General features: G+C 53.0%; 3 protein-coding genes across 8 annotated transcripts; 2 read left to right on the top strand and 1 right to left on the bottom strand.

The window, feature by feature from the left end:
* Window positions 1-220: 220 nt before the first annotated feature.
* Window positions 221-9,419, top strand: gtf2ird1 (GTF2I repeat domain containing 1). 5 transcript variants are annotated; one of them, XM_061298538.1, is made up of 27 exons: window positions 880-969; window positions 2,036-2,151; window positions 2,219-2,360; window positions 2,452-2,649; window positions 2,734-2,920; window positions 3,110-3,414; window positions 3,515-3,610; window positions 3,690-3,773; window positions 3,890-4,073; window positions 4,164-4,189; window positions 4,373-4,499; window positions 4,611-4,654; window positions 4,751-4,831; window positions 4,897-5,016; window positions 5,926-5,982; window positions 6,043-6,123; window positions 6,197-6,380; window positions 6,473-6,528; window positions 6,628-6,699; window positions 6,761-7,028; window positions 7,120-7,148; window positions 7,214-7,261; window positions 7,329-7,406; window positions 7,487-7,679; window positions 7,870-7,907; window positions 8,000-8,118; window positions 8,244-9,419. In XM_061298538.1, exons 1-27 carry the CDS (start codon window positions 912-914, stop codon window positions 8,310-8,312), a joined length of 3,060 nt encoding a protein of 1,019 aa, XP_061154522.1. In that variant the 5' UTR covers window positions 880-911; the 3' UTR covers window positions 8,313-9,419. The 5 variants fall into 5 exon arrangements, with proteins under 5 accessions (XP_061154521.1, XP_061154520.1, XP_061154519.1 ...); XM_061298537.1 differs by lacking the exon at window positions 880-969 and adding an exon at window positions 221-661 and having other exon boundaries at window positions 4,373-4,654; XM_061298536.1 differs by having other exon boundaries at window positions 874-969; window positions 4,373-4,654; window positions 8,006-8,118.
* Window positions 9,420-9,465: 46 nt separating this feature from the next.
* Window positions 9,466-14,614, bottom strand: dtx2 (deltex 2, E3 ubiquitin ligase). Of its 2 annotated transcripts, XM_061298539.1 has the most exons (9): window positions 14,281-14,614; window positions 13,208-13,886; window positions 13,066-13,124; window positions 12,450-12,677; window positions 11,763-11,830; window positions 11,504-11,680; window positions 11,179-11,340; window positions 11,009-11,098; window positions 9,466-10,418 (listed from the first exon to the last, which is right to left on the bottom strand). In XM_061298539.1, exons 1-9 carry the CDS (start codon window positions 14,612-14,614, stop codon window positions 10,179-10,181), a joined length of 2,037 nt encoding a protein of 678 aa, XP_061154523.1. In that variant the 3' UTR covers window positions 9,466-10,178. The 2 variants fall into 2 exon arrangements, with proteins under 2 accessions (XP_061154523.1, XP_061154524.1); XM_061298540.1 differs by lacking the exon at window positions 12,450-12,677.
* A 367-nt stretch (window positions 14,615-14,981) lies between these two features.
* Window positions 14,982-19,793, top strand: LOC133167701 (FH2 domain-containing protein 1-like). Its single transcript, XM_061298541.1, has 13 exons — window positions 14,982-15,112; window positions 15,263-15,821; window positions 16,284-16,618; window positions 16,699-16,760; window positions 17,024-17,120; window positions 17,204-17,289; window positions 17,545-17,645; window positions 17,720-17,790; window positions 17,871-17,978; window positions 18,055-18,125; window positions 18,204-18,321; window positions 18,528-18,692; window positions 18,932-19,793. Exons 3-13 carry the CDS (start codon window positions 16,313-16,315, stop codon window positions 19,637-19,639), a joined length of 1,893 nt encoding a protein of 630 aa, XP_061154525.1. The 5' UTR covers window positions 14,982-15,112; window positions 15,263-15,821; window positions 16,284-16,312; the 3' UTR covers window positions 19,640-19,793.
* The last annotated feature ends 89 nt before the right edge of the window (window positions 19,794-19,882 follow it).

Below are 19,882 nucleotides of genomic sequence, written 5' to 3'. Positions count from 1 at the left end.
GATCATACGGGATAAACAGCACACACTTTTTTTAAAGCTGTGTTTACATTGTTATTCTAATTACAACGTTGTTCTATATATATTTTTTTATTTTGAACCAGTTCACAATAACTCCTTTTGTTCTTCTTCATTGACGTTTCGCAACATTTCTAACTGGCTAAATGTATGCTGTGCTGTGTATTCATTTGGCGCAGGCTTCCACGCACGTTCACTCGTTTGGACGAACGGATGCAAGAAAAAGATCATCCACATCCACGCTCGGAATTTCCTTTCTCTTTCTCCTCCTCCCCGATCGTGTCCCGTTCCGGAGTTTCTCCGGTTAATCCAGCTCGGCCCCGCCGGCCGGCCGCAGCCAATGGACGCCGCCGTTGAGCTGGGGTTGGGATTAGCAGAAGGGCGAATGACTTTCAATTTTACTGGATTACAGAACAAAGAAGGAGAAGAGGGCTGCGAAAAGGACACTAGTACTCTTACTAGTGCTCCGGAGGGGAGAAAACAAGAGCAAGAGAAGAGATACAAATATTCAGGTTGGGATTACGTCTGCCCCCCCCAGACAAAAAGTGCGTTGAGCGACATTTGTGCGTTTTTAACGATGGATTAAAAAAAAAAACGATTCTGGGATTGACAGCAAACGACCAGGCGGATTTAATCGCGAATTAAGGTGAGCTATGGGTTCTTTTTCTTTTTTCTTTTTTTACATCTTTCAACCTTCCCAAACGTTATCCGTATCATACATTGTATATTTATTGAGAAATGAGTGGATTGTACGTGAAGAATCGATAGATTATTTCGCGGCGACATCAACGAGAGGGAGGGGGGGGTGCTAATGTTAGCTCGCGAGCTAACTAGCCAGCTACTTAGCTAGCCCGTTAGCTAATTAGCTCGCGTTTGGTTGCTTGCTGAAGTCAAGAATGTCAGTCAATGAAGACAGACAGCGGCGAAATGAAAAAGACTCTCCCGTCTTGTTTTGTAAGAGCAAGAGCAAGAGTGCGTGCGCGGCGTCAATAGTCTTTTGGCTTGTCCTTCGTTCAAGTGTCTGCTTAAAGGTTATTTAGGAGCACACGACAAAGCCAGCTGCTGTGCAACCAAACGGAGCGTTTCAAAGTCCTCTTTTAGTTTGTTTGTTTTGTTTTGAACACAATCATAAGTAGAGTTCAAGTGAACTTTTTGGGCCTTATTTGACAGACAGCACGCCAGTTGTTGATTTGTGCTCGCTCCTCCTTTCATTTTGTGTGTTTATTTGTTACTAAAAGCAACAAGGCTCGTCGTTGATGTCGGGGTTACGCTTGACTTTAAACTCAGTCAAGCCAAGTTGAAATCTCACAGGATTCGACACTGTACCATACATAGTCCATCTTGTTTTCCACACTGTTCCCACCAACTTTGTCAAATTGTGTCTGGTGGCCACTTTTGCCACAAAGGCAGCAGCTTTGTACGTCCTTGCCATTGACTGCGTGTTATTTCTCATGCTCCTTCCTCTCTCTATCTGCGCTCCGTCCGACCGTCACTTCCTGATCAGGCTCAGTCTATTGTCAGGCCCTAATCGGTGGGTGAATGTTTGCTGCGGCCTCGGGGGGAACGCATTTAGACGGACGGACGGACGGACGGACGGACGGACGGCCACGCCTGCCTCGTCCTCTTCATCCATCTTCTTCCTCCTCCTCCGTCGATTGAGCCAGAGCCCCGACCGGCATAATGCTCGGCGGTGTCTGCGGAGATTAAAGGGCCAGCGCTACATTGTTGGCATGCCCCGAGATTAGTTTCCAAGGAGACGGGTTGGGGTTGCCGTGGCAACGGGCCGGCCAGTCCCGTCTTCGTCCCTTCGCCCAACGACATGTGACTGAGGCGGCTGACCGATGCTAAGATAACAGATTGAGACGTGGTCAGGCGGAGGCGCTGAAGGGGGGCGGGTGGGGGGGCGACTGATGTGAACGTAGGACTCGCACATGCTCTGTTATCGATGACAAACGGATGCTAGTACGTTAGTATCGGATGCTAAGAAATTGCTCACAGTGTGTTCTTGTTGTCTTTGTAGCGGCCATGTCTCAAATGAGGAAGCTGGCATGTGATGGCGTGCGGCCCACCTCCCGCTGCGATCCGTCTGCCAGGCAGGAGATCCTCACCAGCTTGGTGTCGGCCCTGGATTCGGTGGTAAGTCCGCCGCCGCCGCCGCCACGCAACTTACCAGATGTGTGTAGTAAGGGAGCTTTTTGTCCAGTGCATGGCCATGTCCAAGTTGAACGCCGAGGTGGCCTGTGTCACCGTCCACGAGGACAGCGTTATCGCAGTTGGTACAGAAAAGGGCCGCATTTTCCTCAACTCCAGGAGAGAAATCCAGACTGAATTCTACAAGTTTTGCCGTAAGTTCCTCCCACGTGTTGCCCAGAGTTATTTGGGGCGAAAGGACATTTGCGCTCGGTTTTCCATGCCACTCTCATCCTTTGCCTGTAGGGGCGCCCTCGTACCTGCCCGACGTGACCTCTGGCAAAGACCAGGATGTGGATCTGGGCAAGGCGGGAAAGGAAGGCGAGCGTGCGAAAACGGGCAGAGCGCCGCCGCCGCCGCCGCTGCCACCGCCGCAAACGGACGCGCAGTCCAACATTTTTGTCCTGCGGAAAATGGTGGACGAGGTCTTTAGCGTTCTCTACAGTAAGCCCTTTTTTTTTCCCCAGTTGTCAAAGTGTTTGAGTGTTGTGGCACACCTATTCACGGATTCCCCGTCGCTGTGCGCAGGTGAAGCGGCTGGAAAGAGCACCCTAGTCCCCGTGCCTTATGAGCGGCTCCAGAAGGAGCCAGCCGCTTGCCTTGCGGCCCACGGTCTCCCAGAGGGCGTCTCCTTGAGAAAGCCGTCAGAGTACGACTCCAAGACGCTCGTAAAAATTCTCGAGCAAAGCCACAGGATACGGTTCACCGTCACAAGGTCAGCACCTAACACGGCTGACCGTTTCCAGTTCTGGCTTCACGGCCAGTTAGGGCTCGACGACTCGTATTTTGATATTAAGCGTGACGTGACGGTTTGCGGCCGGCCGGCGTATTACTTTGGGCTCCGAGACGAATTGGGAGAGAGAGCAGGCCTTTGACGCGGCTCCTCCTCCGGTCTGTCGCGCAGGCCGGCGGAAGACTTGTCCAAGTCGGCGAGCGCAGAGCTGGGCCATCAAAGCTCTTCCGGCAGCCCCGCGGCTCAGAGCGGCGCTGGCCCAGTCAAGACTACTGCCCAGGTAGTCACACCGCCAAGTCCCGCCACTTCCGCCAACTCTGTTCTCTCAAACGTCCTGTACGGCATGCCCATCTCCTCCAAACCCCACCCAGATGGCACGGCGGACTTCAAAGCCACGTCGCTCCTCAGCCTGGCCAAGGACCGACTGGCCGACTGGACGGACAAGGGCACGTGTGGGAAGGCTGCCGCTAGCAACGGTAGCACCCCCGGCCGCTCGGTCGGTCGGTCGGGAGTTCCGCCCGCATTCGCAACCGGACCCGCTGACTTTCCTGTCGCTGTGTTTTTCTTGATCCGTAGATGAAACGACAAAACTAGCCGGTGAGCAGGGTCAGACACCTGCGAGTGTCCACATTTCCAAGAGGCTACTCTTCTCCATCGTACACGAGAAATCGGGTATGCCTTCGCTCGCTCGCTCGCTGGCTGGCTGGAAACACAAATGAAATCCAAATATTCATTCCATGGTCCTCCGCAGAAAAATGGGACTCCTTCATTCGGGAGACGGAGGATATTAACACGTTGAGGGAATGTGTCCAGATTCTGTTCAACAGCAGATACGGTGAGGAGGAGGCGAGCGGGATCTGCCTTCAAAGCAAAGATGGACCGGCCCATTTTTCCCAATGCCCGCCCCATTTTGAGGCATAAAAACAATTTCCTTTCTTCTTGTCTTTCTAGCCGAGGCCCTGGGTCTGGACCACATGGTGCCGGTTCCGTACCGCAAGATAGCGTGCGACCCGGGCGCGGTGGAGATCCTGGGCATCCCGGACCAGATCCCCTTCAAGCGCCCGTGCACCTACGGGGTCCCCAAACTCAAACGCATCCTGGACCAGCGCCACGCCATCCGATTTGCGGTCAGGCGGTACGTCCGTGCTTTCCTTTCGAGGAACATTGGCGAAAAGCTCACTGCGAGTACATTGGCGAAAAGCTCACTGTCTGCTTTGCCTTACAGGATGTTTGATGAAAAGATTTTCACAGGTAAGTTCAGCAATTCAGCACGTGCACTCATTTATCCTATGGAATTATCATTGACGTCAAGTGTGTCAAGATGCCTGGAACTGTCTATGTTCGGGCCCCAAGCTTTGCCATGGTAACATTTGTTAAGAATTCTCAGAAACCTGACCCACCCACTGTCTTTTATGCTCTGGGCTCTCCCCCAAGCCGCCGCCGCCGGCAAGATGTCGAAGGAAGAAAGCAAGCAGGACGCGGGGTCCTCCGCCCCAGAAGACGAGAACCTGAGTCTCACGCCCGGCGCCGCAGAGCTGCCAGTCAATCCTCACAGCGACTGGTCAGAGCGCGTTGCATTGTTTTGGCAGGCAGGCAGGCAGGCAGCCAGGGCCAACAAACGACCCCTACCTAATGAGCTGTCCCGTCCCGTCCCGTGTGTTGAATTGCACAGGTCCACCAGCGTGTGCGCCAGTCCCCTGGCTGAGTGCGCAGCAGGTGAGAGAGAAGCCCGCCGGCCGGCCGGCCATCTGGGCTGGAGAAAGATGATGATGATGATGATGATGATGATGATGACGACGATGCCCCCTGCAGGTCCTTCGGTAGATTGCCTCCCCATTAAGAGGATTAAAACGGAGCCTCCGGACGGGGACATCATTCAAGTTACGGTGCCGGGTAAGTCAGACCAATGCAACGGGGGAAACGTGGCGTATCGCAAACCTTGCTCTTGTTTTTCCAAGCCGGCTCCAACGCCGAGGAGGCCGGCGAGCCCGAGCCCGCCTCCGCCCCCTCGTGTCGGGCCGCGTCTGAGCCCGGCCCCTGGTGTCGGGCCGCGTCCTCTCCCTCGGGCCCCCTCGCAGGTAAGCTCCCCCCTAGCCACCTTCCCGGACCACCCACTGATCCCTCACCGGCTTCGCAGATCGCCCGCCGGCCCGCCCGCCCGCCCGCCCGCCCGCCGCCCCTGTAGCTTGCTTGTTGTTTCGGGCCTCGCAGATTAACTTTACCTTAGTGAAGTTGCCACATGCAAATCCGCCCTGCCAGTCAGCCAGCCAGCCAGCCAGCCACCCACCCACCCATCCAGCCAGCCAGATCCAACCCCACCCATCCATCCAACCAACCAACCAAGCCAAATCCATCCACCCATCCATCCTCCCTCCCCCACTGTAGCGCTTCTTCCACTAGCAAGTTGCACTAGTAAGATGATTGATGAGCCTCCCCATCCCAGTGTAACACACAGCTGTCTGGGGGGGGACCCAAGGCGACATTTGTGCAGTCACTCTCTTTAAGTAGCAAAAAAAAAATGAAGCAATCACAATCTCCGGCCATTTTATGTCTGTACGGCCGGCCGGCCGGCCGGCCGGCCGGCCGGCCGGCCGGCCGGCCACCTTAAGTGCCTTGAAAGGCGCCTTATAAATCAATTGTATTATTATTAAGAATATTAAACGTTCAGCAAGTTGATTTGCTTCCACATAAGGAGAGTCCGCACAAATGCGAACTTGGGGTTTAGCGCACATGCCTTTTTTTTTTTTTTTATTGTTTTGACTGTGCTTTGCTTAAGTTTCTTTTCTTTGGCAAATGACCACTGCAGGAGACAAAGCAGAGGTAAGCAAGCGCACACGACAAATCCAAGCGCTCACTTTTGCAAACTGCAAAATACATGGCCCTCCAAACCAAATTCACAAATAAGCTAAAAGCAACAAGTAAAGTCGTTGAGGAATCTCGTCGGAACCGTACAAGCGTTTCAAACTTCTCTGATGCTGTCCTTGCAGCCGCCCAAGTGTTGTCGCCCAACACGGCAGCGCTCAACCTCCGAAGACCCTCTGAAGGTAAGGCTTTTTCCAAACTTCTTTTCTTTTTTCACATGAAAACTTGTCTTTGTCAATCAGCAGGCAGCCTGGTGGAGGACATTGGTGAAATGATTCTTCAGCTGCGCAGACAGGTGGAGAACTTATTCAGCATCAAGTATGGTAAGTGCACAAAGACCTTGTAGCTGATTTTTGGACGCACCTTTTGATTTCTCAACATGCTTTTGTTGCTCAGCTGAAGCTTTGGGCCTCCCCGAGCCAGCCAAGGTGCCCTACTCCAAGTTCCAAACGTACCCCGAGGACCTGTTTGTGAGCGGGCTGCCCGAGGGCATCGCCCTGCGGCGGCCCAACTGCTTCGGGGCGGCCAAGTTGCGCAAGATCCTGGCCGCCGCCAACCGCATCAAGTTTGTCATCAAAACGTGAGCGGAAGCACCCACACTCGGTCGGCCTCGTGCCAAACAAAGGCCGAGCCAGCCGGCGTCATTGACGCCAGGCCTCATCGTGTCCGTAGGCCCGAGCTGCTGAGCGAGCAAGTCAAGCAAGAGATGCCTTCCGTCTGCGACTCGGGTGAGTTTGAAAGTTTGAATGCAGATTTTTCCATTTTGGCTCCATGCTGCTGAGACGGTTCAAAGGTTTGACCTTCTGAATGGTTGGTTCTTCATAAAGAGCTGGATGCGAAGGAAGTGACAGCGCAAACAGAGGACGCTACTGCGTTGTCCAAAAGACCCGCTTTCTCAGGTACCGCCTCATTGGATGACTCTGTGTAGCTAGCCCAAATGAGAGCCGTTTCCATCTCCAGAGTGCCTGGAGTCCAAGCTGTCCAGGATCGACCTGGCCAACACGCTGCGGGAGCAGGTCCAGGACCTGTTCAACAGAAAGTACGGCGAGGCGCTGGGCATCAAGTACCCGGTGCAAGTGCCTTACAAGCGCATCAAGAACAACCCGGACTCGGTCATCATCGAGGGACTCCCGCCCGGGATCCCCTTCCGCAAGCCTTGCACCTTCGGCTCGCAGAACCTGGAGCGCATCCTGGCTGTCGCTGACCAAATTAACTTCACCATCACCAGGTGAATGCTGAATTGTTGGAAACCATCTTGTGGCTGTCAAATCAAGCTAAGCTAAGCTAAGCTAACCTAAGCGCCGCCTATCCATTTCCAGACCTTTCCAAGGACTCATTCCAAAACCTGGTGAGTACAGAGCAACACGTGCTCAAACTGCTCCCTTGATTAAAAGCCCTCATCATGTTCTTCAGCACCTCGCCGGGTCACGTTACTCAAGAAGGCCTACGCTAGCATAAATGGTTGGTAGGTTGTGGCTCACCTTTTAGTAGCTTAGCTTGTGGATGAATGCCCTTTGTCTCCTGTTAGATGACGACGATGTCAACCGAGTTGGGGAGAAGGTGGTCCTCCGCGAGCAGGTCAAGGAGCTGTTTAACAAGAAATACGGTAAGGAAGCAAAGACATCGTCCGCCGCCGCTGCCGCCGCCGCCGTCTGGGAAACATTTGTAGCGTTGCTTTGTCTCTAGGCGAGGCTCTGGGGCTTGACCGCGCCGTGGCCGTGCCGTACAAGCTGATCCGCGGCAGCCCCGAGAGCGTGGAGGTGGAAGGCCTCCCCGAAGACGTGCCCTTCCGGAACCCGGGTACCTACGACGCCGCCTGCCTGGAGAGGATCCTCCATGCCAAAGACAAAATCAGCTTCAGCGTCAAGAGCCAGCTACAGTAAGCTAGCAAGCAAGCGGCAATTTATGCTTAGTTTTCACTTTTTCCCTTTCACAATGGATCAAATGCTAATAGTTGCTATTCCAATGATAACAGCTCGCTTGACAGCGACTGAGATTGAGAAATTGGGTGCCAAAATGGATCGACTGCTAATAGGAATGCCCAATGCTAACTTTTATGTCTCTCACAGGCCTTTCTCTGAACTGTGCAGTCAGCCTTGCAACACAGGTAGCAAGTCGTCGTCATCATCAATCATCATCATCATCACATCCGTCTGAACCAGCCTTTTGTGGATCTTGAACTTGTTTTTGTTGCCTAAGCATTAGCGCCCCAAGCCTCGACCAGTCGGCGGAAGCGCAAGCGCGTCCAGGAGAGCCAGCGAGGCCCCGCCCCCTCCTCCGCAGAGCTTGCCCCATCAGCCAATCAGATTCCAGTCATGGTACGTGGCGTTACATATGTGAGATGGAACAAAATGGAGCCTTTCTCGGCTCTGGCTATCCATCCATTTGCGTGCGTCACGACTGATTGACTCACTCTCTGCTGCCTGCCATTTTGTGTCCTCAGCAGTGGCCAATGTACATGGTGGACTACAGCGGAGTCAACATGCAAGTACCAGGAAAAGTGAACTACTGAGGCCAGTCAAAGCCCACAAATGGCGCGGTCAACAATCTGCCAGCATTGCTGTTGTTTGCTTTGCTAACTTGGCACTAAAAAGAAGTCACATTAGCATCCACGGCATCATTACTGACACTATTAAGTCATATCGTATACTAATGTTTGTACCTTCTTTTTTTATTTATTCTATTTATTAAAGTGTAACACCGCCGCGTGCAGGGATGCTAACTAAAACACTAACGCTTGGGGGCCTGTCTCATACTCTGAGTTGATACTTTGGAATTAAAAAGCCGAAGGAGCAGTCTAACGGCTGGCACGCACGAGAAGCTTAAGTTAAGATAGCCGTCCGTCTACAGCTTGACTCAAGGTGGCCACTTGCTGATGAGCTGACCTAGCTAGCTACATCTTCATCCTGACTAACTAGCGCAACGCTAATGCGGCCGTTTACATCTTCTGGTCGTCAGCTAACGCTATTACCGTCACTGTGACCGGCTGATTAGAACGCAAAGCCAGCGCGGCAGTTGATAGCTTCAACCTAGTTAAGGACCGTGTGACCCTTACCCAGCTAAGATGCTGGTGGCTACTGAGCAAAAGAGACTAACTAGTTGTCCTTTGTTTTTCTTTCCATTCTATCCAGCGTATGGACGCCCTGCCCTCTCAAGGGCTTTGAGATGAACACAGCCTTTTGTACGTTAGCACGTTTATGACAAGCCGTTTGAGCATTTATTCAATATCAAGTTTCAGGATTTTTGTTTTATTTTTTATCCGCTACCTACCGTATGACATTTCTGCGCATTAGGACAACTTTGACATGATACAATTTGACGAGTTAACATTAAGCTCTGTATTAAGTAGCATACAGACATACTCGTGGTAAAGTCCATGGACCTTCTGCTAGATATCAAGGATATGGAATAAATGCTCCGAGGGGCTTTTGCCTATATGTACCATTATTATATTATGTGGTTAAAGCAAAGAGGTCAGTCTGAATGTATCAAGCAGGCAGGGAGGGGCCTACTGTCCCTGACCTAACAGTAAAGAATGCTATGACTAATCCCCATGTGAACCAACATGCTGTACCTTAACGCCAATTAGGCCTTTCCAAATAAATTGTGTTGCCTTGCATAGTTGCTTTGTTTTCCGTAGTTCTCAATTGATACCATCGAGTCTCTTTGTTGTCATCAATCGTTTATTGCAGTGACTTGTGCCGCCGCCAGAGGCGGGATCATTCATGTGAGTACAGGAAGTGAGGCCGGCCGTCCGTGATTGTCACCATTGGAGCGCTTAATTGGCTTTTTGTCTTCAGATTGGCAGTGGAGCATCAAGCCGTGCAGGATTTGGCTACAACGCTAACCAAAAGACAAAGTACACCCATTTAGCAAAATAGACCAGTCCAGTTGGTCAAACGGTGCAGGATCCGATGCTAATGTTAACCAAAGCATGTGTTGAAGAACATGTCTTTTCTGACTTGTGGCTCACCGCTTGTTCAAACTTGGACTCCCCCCCCCAAGTACTCCCAGGGCCGCATCACTTTGCTACGCTTTCAATTGCATAATTCTGCCCCCCGGTTTTGTTAGAAGTTTTTCAAATTCTGCGCCGTCACAACTAAAGTGCTACTTGAGTCTTGAATGATCGATGCGGTCACGTCCACCGAGCGGAAAACGTGCTTGATGAAGCTAGAAATGAAGATTATAGCACAACGCTTTCCTTTTCCCCGGAATAAGCTTTGTAGGAATGGAGCTGCATCAGACGGGCTATTACAGCAACTGTGTTCACTTTTACACAGCGTGCTGCAGTTCCAGCGCCTATTAGGCTCCCCTTCCAATAGTAGGAGGTGAAAAGTTTTCTTTTTTTTTTTCTTTGGGGGGGGGGGGGGGCACGCACTTAGCTGGAGGGGCCGGGGGCTTTGAAGCAGTCCTCGGTCACGCCCTGAGAGGCCAGCTCCAACAGGACATTGTCCAGATAGTTGGGATCCGGGAAGCCGTGCCCCGACAGGTTGGACATCATCTCCGTCTTGTGGTGGATGCCGTTCCACACCACCGTGTCGGGCTCGCCGGTGGTGCTGGACGTGCCCACCGTGAAGATGAGGCGGCGCATCCACGCAACCTTCAGCAGCTCCAGAACCTTTGCTCGTACAAAAAAAGGACACAGGATGAGGTAAGATGGAAAAAAATAAAAAACGGGGTAGGGGTGAATTTATTGTGACGAACCCCGAGGTGTTATTTGACTCTGTTGCACTTCTGAGACGTTTTCAAAGCCCAGTTGATTGGGCTAGGTGGGTGCGCTTGGCTTGTTAGGAGGAAATGTTTGGGATGGAATGCTTTCGGAGAGCACTTTGATTTTGAATCATGAGCCATGTTTTACATTTGATGAACTTGTGCACGCATGCACAACACACTGCACGAGTGTCCAATTAAAGCTGCCGAGGAAAAGGAGTGATGTCATCGAAAGGCAGAGCCATGGAAGGAAACTCAAGTCATGGAAAAGGTCAGTCAAACAAAGCTTTTCTATGTTTGTGGGAATGCGTTAGCCTTCATTGTTTGCTGTTGAATGTGGATAATGTTGGCCTTGTTCATGACAAAGGAAAGACCACAACGGGTTGTGGGTTCAAGTCGCTTTTGTTTGGACGACCCCATCATGCTGAGCCAGTTAGCATTTAGCTAACTGGTGGGTGGGATTTTCACATAGCGCGGGTGGCTCCCAAAACATATTACCTTCCTGCCTTTGTCGCTGTCGGGCAAGAAGCAGAAGCGAGGAAATCCCCGGCAGGTGAAGGGCTGTCCCGGCTTGGGATGCTCGGGACCCTGCGGCAGGCAGCGCAAAAGAGGCAGCCACCGTGAGCGAGCGACGGCGCTTCTCATGTCTGGCCCAGAGCGCGGCCCACCTGTATTCCTGGCGGGATGCTGTAGATGATTTGGATGGTGCCGCAGTCGGGGTGTCCGGGCAGCGCTTGGGGGATGCTGTAAATCTCCATCTTGCCTTTTGGCTGCGTGCCCGTCTTTTCGCCGTAGATGGTCTTACACGAGGGGCACTGGAGGCTGCCGTCCTGGGGAGAGTGACTAGTTGATCCGATGTATACTTTTGATGTAAACCACTTTTGTTGTGCGTGTGTGTTAGGGAAAGTGCGTAGTTGCCCATTTCATCTTTTTTAAAAATTTGTGAAAGCAGCCTTTTCAATTTTAAGAATCATTTTCTCCATCCGTACGTACCTTGGTGCCGTTGTTGTACATGGCCAGCATGCAGAGCATGTGCAGGGTGTGCCCGCACTTGACAAACTTCCCCACGGCGTCCGGCAAGATGCCCTGGCCGCCCTCCTCCGTCGTAGCCGGCGGCTGCGCCTCGTAGCCGGAGGGATTGGACAGTTGATCCATACAGATGATGCAGTCCTGGGAAGTGCGACGGAAGGTGTCAGGAACAGACAAAAAGAAAGAAAGAAAGTTGCAAAACATGCAGTCAGTAGAGCACAACCTCGTCCGGGACGCCGGGCACCGCCTCCATGTAACGTCGGATCACCTCCTCGGCTCTCTGAACAGAAGCTGAAAAGGGAATACAGCCTTTAGAATCTCATGGGGAAATTCACAGCTTCTTTTTGCGCAGCATGCAAAAGCCAGTTAGCGGGTGGCACGGACAAGACAGTCAAAGATGGGAAAAAAAGTTGGTGATGTGGGACGTTGTCAATTGCTTTCAAAACCACGTAGCGGGAGGAACCGGTGTCGGATTTTGACGCCACTATGGCGGTGAGTACGTGGGCGCAGTCACCCCAAACTTGCTTTAAGACAATGGTCTGGTGCGGGCTTTCGTGCTGTTGCGGGCCGGCGGCGCCGCCCATCGCTTTGTACACAAAAGGGCAGGAGAAGCCAGTGTCGGCCGTGCCGCACTGCGGCGTGCGGACCCGTCTGGCCTCTGATAGCATCTCACGAGGCAGATGGATGCTGGTGTGGTACACAACAAAAGAAGAGATGATCCATTTTTCTTTTCAGACCGGTATGAGTATGCCCCCCCCCCACCCCCCCCCCCCCCGCCTATACTTGGAGGTAAGATGGCTGGATGGATGACAGGTGACGAGAAGGACAAGACTAAGAATGGCAGAACGGGAGACAAGAGGACCAATGGAGGTGGCGACAGGCTCCTCCAAGCGAGCGGCGTGGTAGCTACCTCTCCTGTGCTGCCTCTTGGCCCTCTTAACTGAACCGCCGCTGTTGCTGCTGCTGCTGCTGCTGGGTCGGCCGGCGGGGGGGTAGCGGACGGGCAGCGGCGGCGGGAGCGAGAATTGCTGATGCGGCGGAGGAAGAGGAGGAGGCTGCGGGAGGGGGGCGGTTGTGGTGGTGGTGGTGGTGAAGTGCACGCCCAGTCCCACCGCCGACATCAAAATGGAGGCCATGCCTGGAGCGGGGTGGGTGTTTTGGGGGGGAAGGGGGGGGGGGGGGGGGGGCAGGACCAAGGCGGGGCAAAGCAGGTGAGGTGCAGGAGCGGAAAGGAACAAATTGAAAAATAAAAACGGATGAGATGGAGCTGCCACAGTTGTCATGAAAACCACGTCTGGCCAAAAACGATTGATTTCCTCATTAGAAGCAACAGTTCAATTTTGAAAAGCAAAACGCCCGTGCTCTTCTGCTCCCTCCCGATGGACATTTTGTACAGTGAGCAGGTCGAGGCTCTCGACAAGACCAAAGCAGAGAGAAAGTAGAGGCACGTAAAACCGGCAGCGAAATCTCCCAAAGATGAAAAATCAAAGACGAGCAAAGCGCAGAAAGGCGCAGTTTTCTTTTACCTGCCAGGGCCGAGCTGACGCTTGTGGAGCCGTTGAGCTGAACGGGGATGGAAGGAACGCTGCGAGAGGCAAACAATTTGAGCCGTTAGTTGATGTCCCTGCTAGCCAGCCAGCATGAGCTCCACGTACTCAAGACGCCAACCTTAGGCCGTTGGCGCTAGAAGAGCCGCTCAGAAGGGGTGCGGCCAGCTGGCTGGCAGAAGGCGGCGGGGGCCAGGGAGTCCCCCAGGACATCCCCCCGACAGAGAGGGGCCTGCGGGGGTACGGGGAGTAGACGGAGGTCGGGTGGGCCGCCGCCGCCCTGCTTGGCCCCTGCAGGTTGGGCCGGTTCAGGCTGCCCGATGAAAAGGAGTGGCGCGAGCGGCTGGGCATGGGACCTGTGGCCCCGTGGCTAAGACACTGCTGGCAGGAGCAGGCCGGGCCCCCGGAAGAGGAGGAGGAGGAGGAGGAGGAAGAAGAAGACGACGCCGAAGAGGAGGAAGGGGGGACGCCGGCAGGAAGCGCCGAGGGCCCGGAGGGGATGGCCGGGGGTCCGAAGGAGGCCAGCGGGTAGGGAAGGTTGCACTGGCGCCGCACCTGCCGCCTGAAGCCTGACGATTTGTTGACCTGGGCCAGGGAGGTGAGGTCCACGATGTAGTTGTAGCCATGCGGACCCAAGTCCGCCGTGCCCTGTCGGGCCTGGTAGCTGTGCTCCAGGAGGATGGAAGTGCGCGTCTCGTAGGGCGTCCAGCCACCCTCGTCGTTGGCCCACTCCCAGTACACGCCGCTGCCCAAGCCTGACGACTGGGCAAACAGGGAGCGCCGTACTGACCGGGTTTTGCCTGGAGCAAGATTCAAGTCAACATGTCAAGTCATTTTCAAAAGCTCTTTGTTGAAATGCCACAGACCGTTAATGTGACCAAGTCAAGTGTCATTTCAATATCATGTCAACAATCCCGCCCGCCCGGCATTTGTTTTTCCATTTGCTTCGGTTATCGCCTTTTCTCTGACAGCCGTTCGGCCACCGTAGTTAACGCATCACCCTTCAGTTGGGACCTAAACATTTCCTGTTACTGACTCAACTGGACGGGTCTGAGCCTGGTTTGTCCGGCGAATCCGGCGGAGCAGCTCTGTCATTCAGATGACAACAAACGCCCCAAGGCTAACGTGCTAAGCTACTTAGCAGGGCCTTTGAAACGATGTTCAAGGAACTCACTCACTCACTCACTCACTCACCTGTGTCCTGTCGAAACTGCTTCAGACTGGCCACGTCGATGAGATACGGCGACAAGCTGGGGTCCGACTGGCCCAAGCAGATGGTGGTGGCGGCGGCGGCGCCGCCGGGTGCGCCACCCCGGTGGCCCCGCGGCGACAGGCAGCGCTCGATGTAAGCGCTCACCTGGCCGCTGTACGGCCGCCAGTGGCCCAGGTCGTCCTGCCATTCCCACACGGCTATCATGGGCTGCGAGTGGCCGGACGAGGGCGTCGGGACCGGGACTGGGCCCGCCGTAGCCGCCGCCCCGCTCCGGGAGCCGTTAACCCGCGCGCAGGAGCCCGACACAATCGCCATGGTTTATCGGCCCCGCTTTAGCTTGAGCTCGACGCTAACGTCACAGTGGAGCCTCGACGAAGGCCGGGCTAACGCTAGGCTAGCTGGGCTCGTCAAAGAACAACAGCATGACGAACGCGTTACAATTCCAATCGTGGCACCTCACACAACCTTTGCTCGCTTCATATGATCTCCAAATCCATGATTGAGCAAGAATGCGAGACGCCGGAAGAGGGCTCCAATCCAATGCTAAACGTTGTCAGACCTTTCTTTTATTGTGACAGCGTTGCCTGGGCGCTTTCGTTCCGTCATAGCTGCCTTCTTCATCAACTCGGGAAAAAGACACTTTCCTTTCAAAGACCAACGTTGGAAGGCTGTTGACCATGGACTGACATGTTTTTCAAACAGAAACGTACACATCCAAATAACACGTTTTATTTGGGGGGTTGAAGATGTCTATTTTTTAAATGACGTGTTGTATTCGCGAGCGAGGTTGCTGAAATTGAGCTATTTCCAACGGTAAGCGAAGGCAGCATTCTCTCCCTGACTGCTGCCCCCTACTGGCAGTATGTCGGTACAACATAGCTAGTGGCCTGCTCTACAATGACAGTAATTCTATTCTATTCTATTCTATTCTATTCTATTCTATTCTATTCTATTCTATTCTAGGCAGGCACTCCCATCTGCATCATCTTTGTGGCGTGTGACACAGCAGAACATTGCATTGCATCGCGAGGGAGCACAGGTGGTGCAAAATACACTACTAGACTACATGTGACACAGCACTCGGTCAAAATGCCACTCTTTTGATTTCAACTTAAAAGTGTGTTTCACTCTCAATGAATTTCATTCGGGTTTTGGGGTCAAAATATCAACTCCAGATCGTGCAGAACCATTGATCCCCACGGGAGGGCGCCGCAGCCTAGCCTAGCAGCATTTGGGCGGTAGGCGGGCCCCGAGTCCAACGTCCGGATGTGATTGGTGGAGATGCTTCTGCACCTTGCGTCCCTCCGCACCTTGTGGCTATTTCAAGTGATGACGTCAAGGGAATCTGATTGGTGCAGACGCATTTGGCCGCCATCAATCCGCGATCCGATTGCCTGGGACGGTTCCGACGTCCGTATTTCCTCGCGGCAAACCTTGACTCTTTTTACCATGCTGACTTCACTCCAAAAAGCCTACGGTGCCGTTTGGACGTATTGGACCGCTACTTTCGTCAAATATTAATGTGAGTAGTGTTTCACTTGTCGTGACGCTACGAAAAATACCTTTTAAAATGATACGAACCGCACTTGGTCGAATCGCTTTTGATTGAAATGGAGTAGGCAGCATCAACGCCGGCGGACGCAATAGAGGAGCAACGATCCATCATTTTAATCAGATTTACCCATGTACCAGAAAATGATTCCGATCATTGTTAGTTCCCTCCCTAAAAGTGAATCAGCCTGCTGTCATGGAGGATAACCAAAAAAGGGAGAATATTTATTTTTGTCAAGGTTGAAATTCCGAAGATTTGGACCATTTGAGATCCACAAAGGTTTCTGAACGATTAAGCCATAATCAAAATGGTTGCGTCAGAATGTTATAATCGATCGACGCAAGTGAAATATTGAATTGTCCAAAGCGTCTGGTGCTGGAATCGACTCGAATGCATTCTGTGGATCAGGCAGTGCTGCGCTTTTGCTTGCAGAAAGTGGGACCTTCTCATTCTTGGGCGTGATGGAGCCAGCGCAGATCTCTGTGCAACCTGCTCCTCGTCCGCCGCCGCCGCCACCTCCTCCTCTCCCCCTTCCGCCATCCTCGTCGCGGCGGCGCTCCATGAAGAAGCTCAACTGGGACACCATTCCCAGCCAGTGCGTATTGGGCAAAGTCAACGTGTGGACTCTGCCCCCCAGAGACCTGGTGCTGGACACCCATAGCATGGACGAGCTCTTCAGCCGCGTGGACCGGCGGGCCCAGGCCAGGGCCTGCCTCCGGGGACCGCGTGGCCGTGACAACGGTGACATTTGCACGCCCCAGGCTCAGGTGGGAAGTTTTCCAGCAAGGGAAGTGCCAAGTTCCCCAGCAAAGTTCCTCTAACGTGATGAAATTGTTTGTGTTTTCAGGTGAGCATTCTGGATGCCAAAAGGAGCATGAATATCGGCATTTTCCTCCGATATTTTAAGAGGTAACATTTTTCCCGTCTTTCTTTATTAATAAACCAAATAGAAGCTGTTCAATTTTACTTTGTAAAAATATTCCGTCATGAAAATAGTTGGGGGGTTGAGCCTTCAAATCAGGAAGACCAAGTCCACACGCTTCCCAAATTCGGACGCTCGTGCAAAACACGACTTTTCTGTTTACTTCCCCCTTTGTGATGATGATCATACACGCACGCACAACAAATCTTTTAAACAATACAAAGCGAGTGTATGGTGGCTCCTCCTACAGGCCAGTGGCGGATTTACTGGAGGACATCGTCCAGGGCGAGTGGCGCGACTGCGGCAAATTGAAGGAGCTGTGCAGGCTGCTGCCCGAGGAAGGCGAGGTAGCGAGCGCGTCCTCGCTCGTTGTGACGACTCCGGCCGTCCGTCGGCCGTCACTCACGCATGCTCGTGAAACCGGTCGCAGGTGAAGCAGCTGCTGTCCTACAGCGGGAACGTGTCGCTCTTATCCGAGGCCGATCGCTTCATGGTGGAGCTGGTCAAAGTGCCCCAGTGAGTCGAAAAATGCAAACACTAACCATATCCGCCACCGATACTCAAGGTAAAGAAATCGGAGGCAGCGGTAAATGTTTAGATGTATTAGATGTAATCTTAGCAGAAGAAAGATGTTGGTTTGCTTTTTTCTTTTAACCATTCACACCGCAGAAGTGAACATATTGACATTGCCACGCTAACTCGAGAGGGGGGGTAATACAACACAGGTAATTTACGCTAACATTGCTAGCGTACTTGGGCTAACTGTCGCAGCTACGAGGAGCTACTGAAGACCATGGTCCTGCGCCGGGAGTTCTCACCTCTTATGGAGGAGGTGAACAAGTCGCTGGCCGTCATGATCCAAGCAGCGGACGGTATGCATGCTAGCTTTAGGCTAGACTTGGCTAGCCTAATTACTCCCTGTCGACGAGTGTGTTTTCCCGCACAGAACTGCTGGACTGCGACGAGCTTCACGCCGTCATCCGCCTTGTGCTGAAAGCCGGCAATTACATGAACGCTGTGAGTATTTGCTGCTTCTGTCCTTTCGGCCGTCCAACTTACGTGTGCTCGGACGCCGGGCAAAACGATTTGGCGCGCAGGGCGGCTTCGGCGCAGAGGCCATCGGCTTCAGGATGACATCGCTGCTCAAGCTGGCCGACACCAAGGCCAACAAGCCGGGCGTCAACCTCCTGCACTACGTCGCCAAGGTCAAACGGCTCCTGTGGAGTATTTGCGGAGAAGACGCTGTTGGTATGATTTCCCCATTTTTTGTTTTGCCAATAGCAAGCAGAGGACATTGACTCCAAGCTGCTGACCTTTCCCAGCCAGCTGACGCACCTCGGAATGGCAGCCAGGTGAGCGTCATCTCCATGTTATTTTCTTGTAGATGTCTTGTTATCATTGCTAGAGATTGTTTGTGTACTCGTGAGAAGAGTGTGCAAAGAGGACGTGCTGGCGGACTTGGAGAGAGAAGTGCAGAAGCTCAAGGAGGTCAAACTGTATGCCAGCAGACATATTCAACTCCACCAGCAGATGGCGCCCTTCTTCACGGTAAATTGGACTTCATTTGTTCATTTTTAAAATCAGTTATATCTCTTTGAACAATTGTACGTTTGAAAGAAAAGTCATCTTATGTCAGTGTAGAAACATTCATGAATGACATTGGAAATGCGACACTTACAATAACTGAACAAGTGAGGGGGAAAAAAAGTTTCTATTCAAAGTATTTTGTCAGAATGCATGTTTTGTTTTTGCAGCAATGCGACGACGAGCTTTGTCACGTCAACTCGTCGCTGCATGAGCTGGAGGTGCTGAGTTTCGCCGTGGCCGAGTTCTTCTGCGAGGACCCACAAAATTTCAAGCTGGAGGAATGCTGCGCCATCTTCCACAACTTCTGCCGACGCTTTGTCACCGCTGTGCAGGTTCGCCGCCGAGAGTGTCGTTTGGCTCGGTGGGCCAAAAAAGCGGCTTTTTTTGGCTCTCCAATGAACATTTTGCCACGTAGCGGCGGAAAAAAACCCATCAAATCCCGCCTCTACCATTTTTTTAAGTAACTTGACAAGAGGAGTCTGCAGAAAGGAATTCTTTCTCGTAGCAATGTTTATTTTCTACTGCACGAGGCGCTTTTTCAAAGCAGAAAATGTTTCCTTCCCAACCAAAGGAGAATCGTGAGCGCGAGGCGGCCGAGCAGCGTCTCAAGAGCCGGGAGAGTTTCCGCGTGAGCGCCAAACGCGCGCCCGCACCCCCGCCGGCCCTGGAATGCAGCCTGGAGTCGGCCTTGCACAGCTTGCTCTCCATCGGCAGGTGCCAGAGGAACTCCCGGTCGCCCACGCCGCCGGAGCCTCCCACCGGGGACCAACAAATGGCACCGGAGAGTCCCGAGAAGAAACATGCCAAAGTCGAGGGGGACGGCGAGGAAAATCCGTCGACGCCACGCACCCCTCGTCCCAGAACCAGAGATGTCTTCTTCGCAAGTAATGGCGACGTGGGATCGCCGTGGACCATCCTGAGCCCGCTGACCTGCTCCCGGCAGCGCCGCCCTCGGCGGCGGGTCACGGCGGATGCCCAAGAGCCAGACGACGCCTTCTGGGGAAGCGCGGCAACAGGTCCACGAGGGCGCTCGGTGTCCGTGGACTCCACGCGCCAGCCGCCGACCCTGCCCACTGCCGCTGCCGCCTTCCGGATGGGGACTTTGTTCCAGAGGGCCGCCGCCCATCGCTCGTATTCGTCCGGCTCCGGGGCGGCCTGTGTCGGGAATCCCGCCAGCGGCTCCTTTGGCTTCATTTCCTTCTTCCGACGTTTCGGAGGAAAAAGGGAGACTGAGGAGCCCAGCCCAAAAGAAAGGGATACAATAGACAATAGTCAATAGACATTTTATTTTTCTAACTGCAACTCTTTTAACAGACAACTAGGAACTTGTCTTGGACATTTTGGGAGCCAATCAGCGTTCTTAAATGCCATTTTATATTTTAAGCTCTTTTGATGTGTATTTGTACAATAAAGGATATTTTGCTAAATCTTTACTTGTGCATCTTTATTGTGAGGGTTTTGTAAAGTGCTTAAAGGTAAAGGTTTATTGTATTTGTCGCGCTTTTTGCCGATGACATCAAAA

This window comes from Syngnathus typhle, linkage group LG15 (assembly GCF_033458585.1).
Source record: "Syngnathus typhle isolate RoL2023-S1 ecotype Sweden linkage group LG15, RoL_Styp_1.0, whole genome shotgun sequence".
Lineage (NCBI taxonomy): Eukaryota > Metazoa > Chordata > Actinopteri > Syngnathiformes > Syngnathidae > Syngnathus > Syngnathus typhle.
The sequence above is the reverse complement of the archived record's forward strand: the minus strand, read 5'-3'. Positions and strand labels throughout refer to the sequence as shown.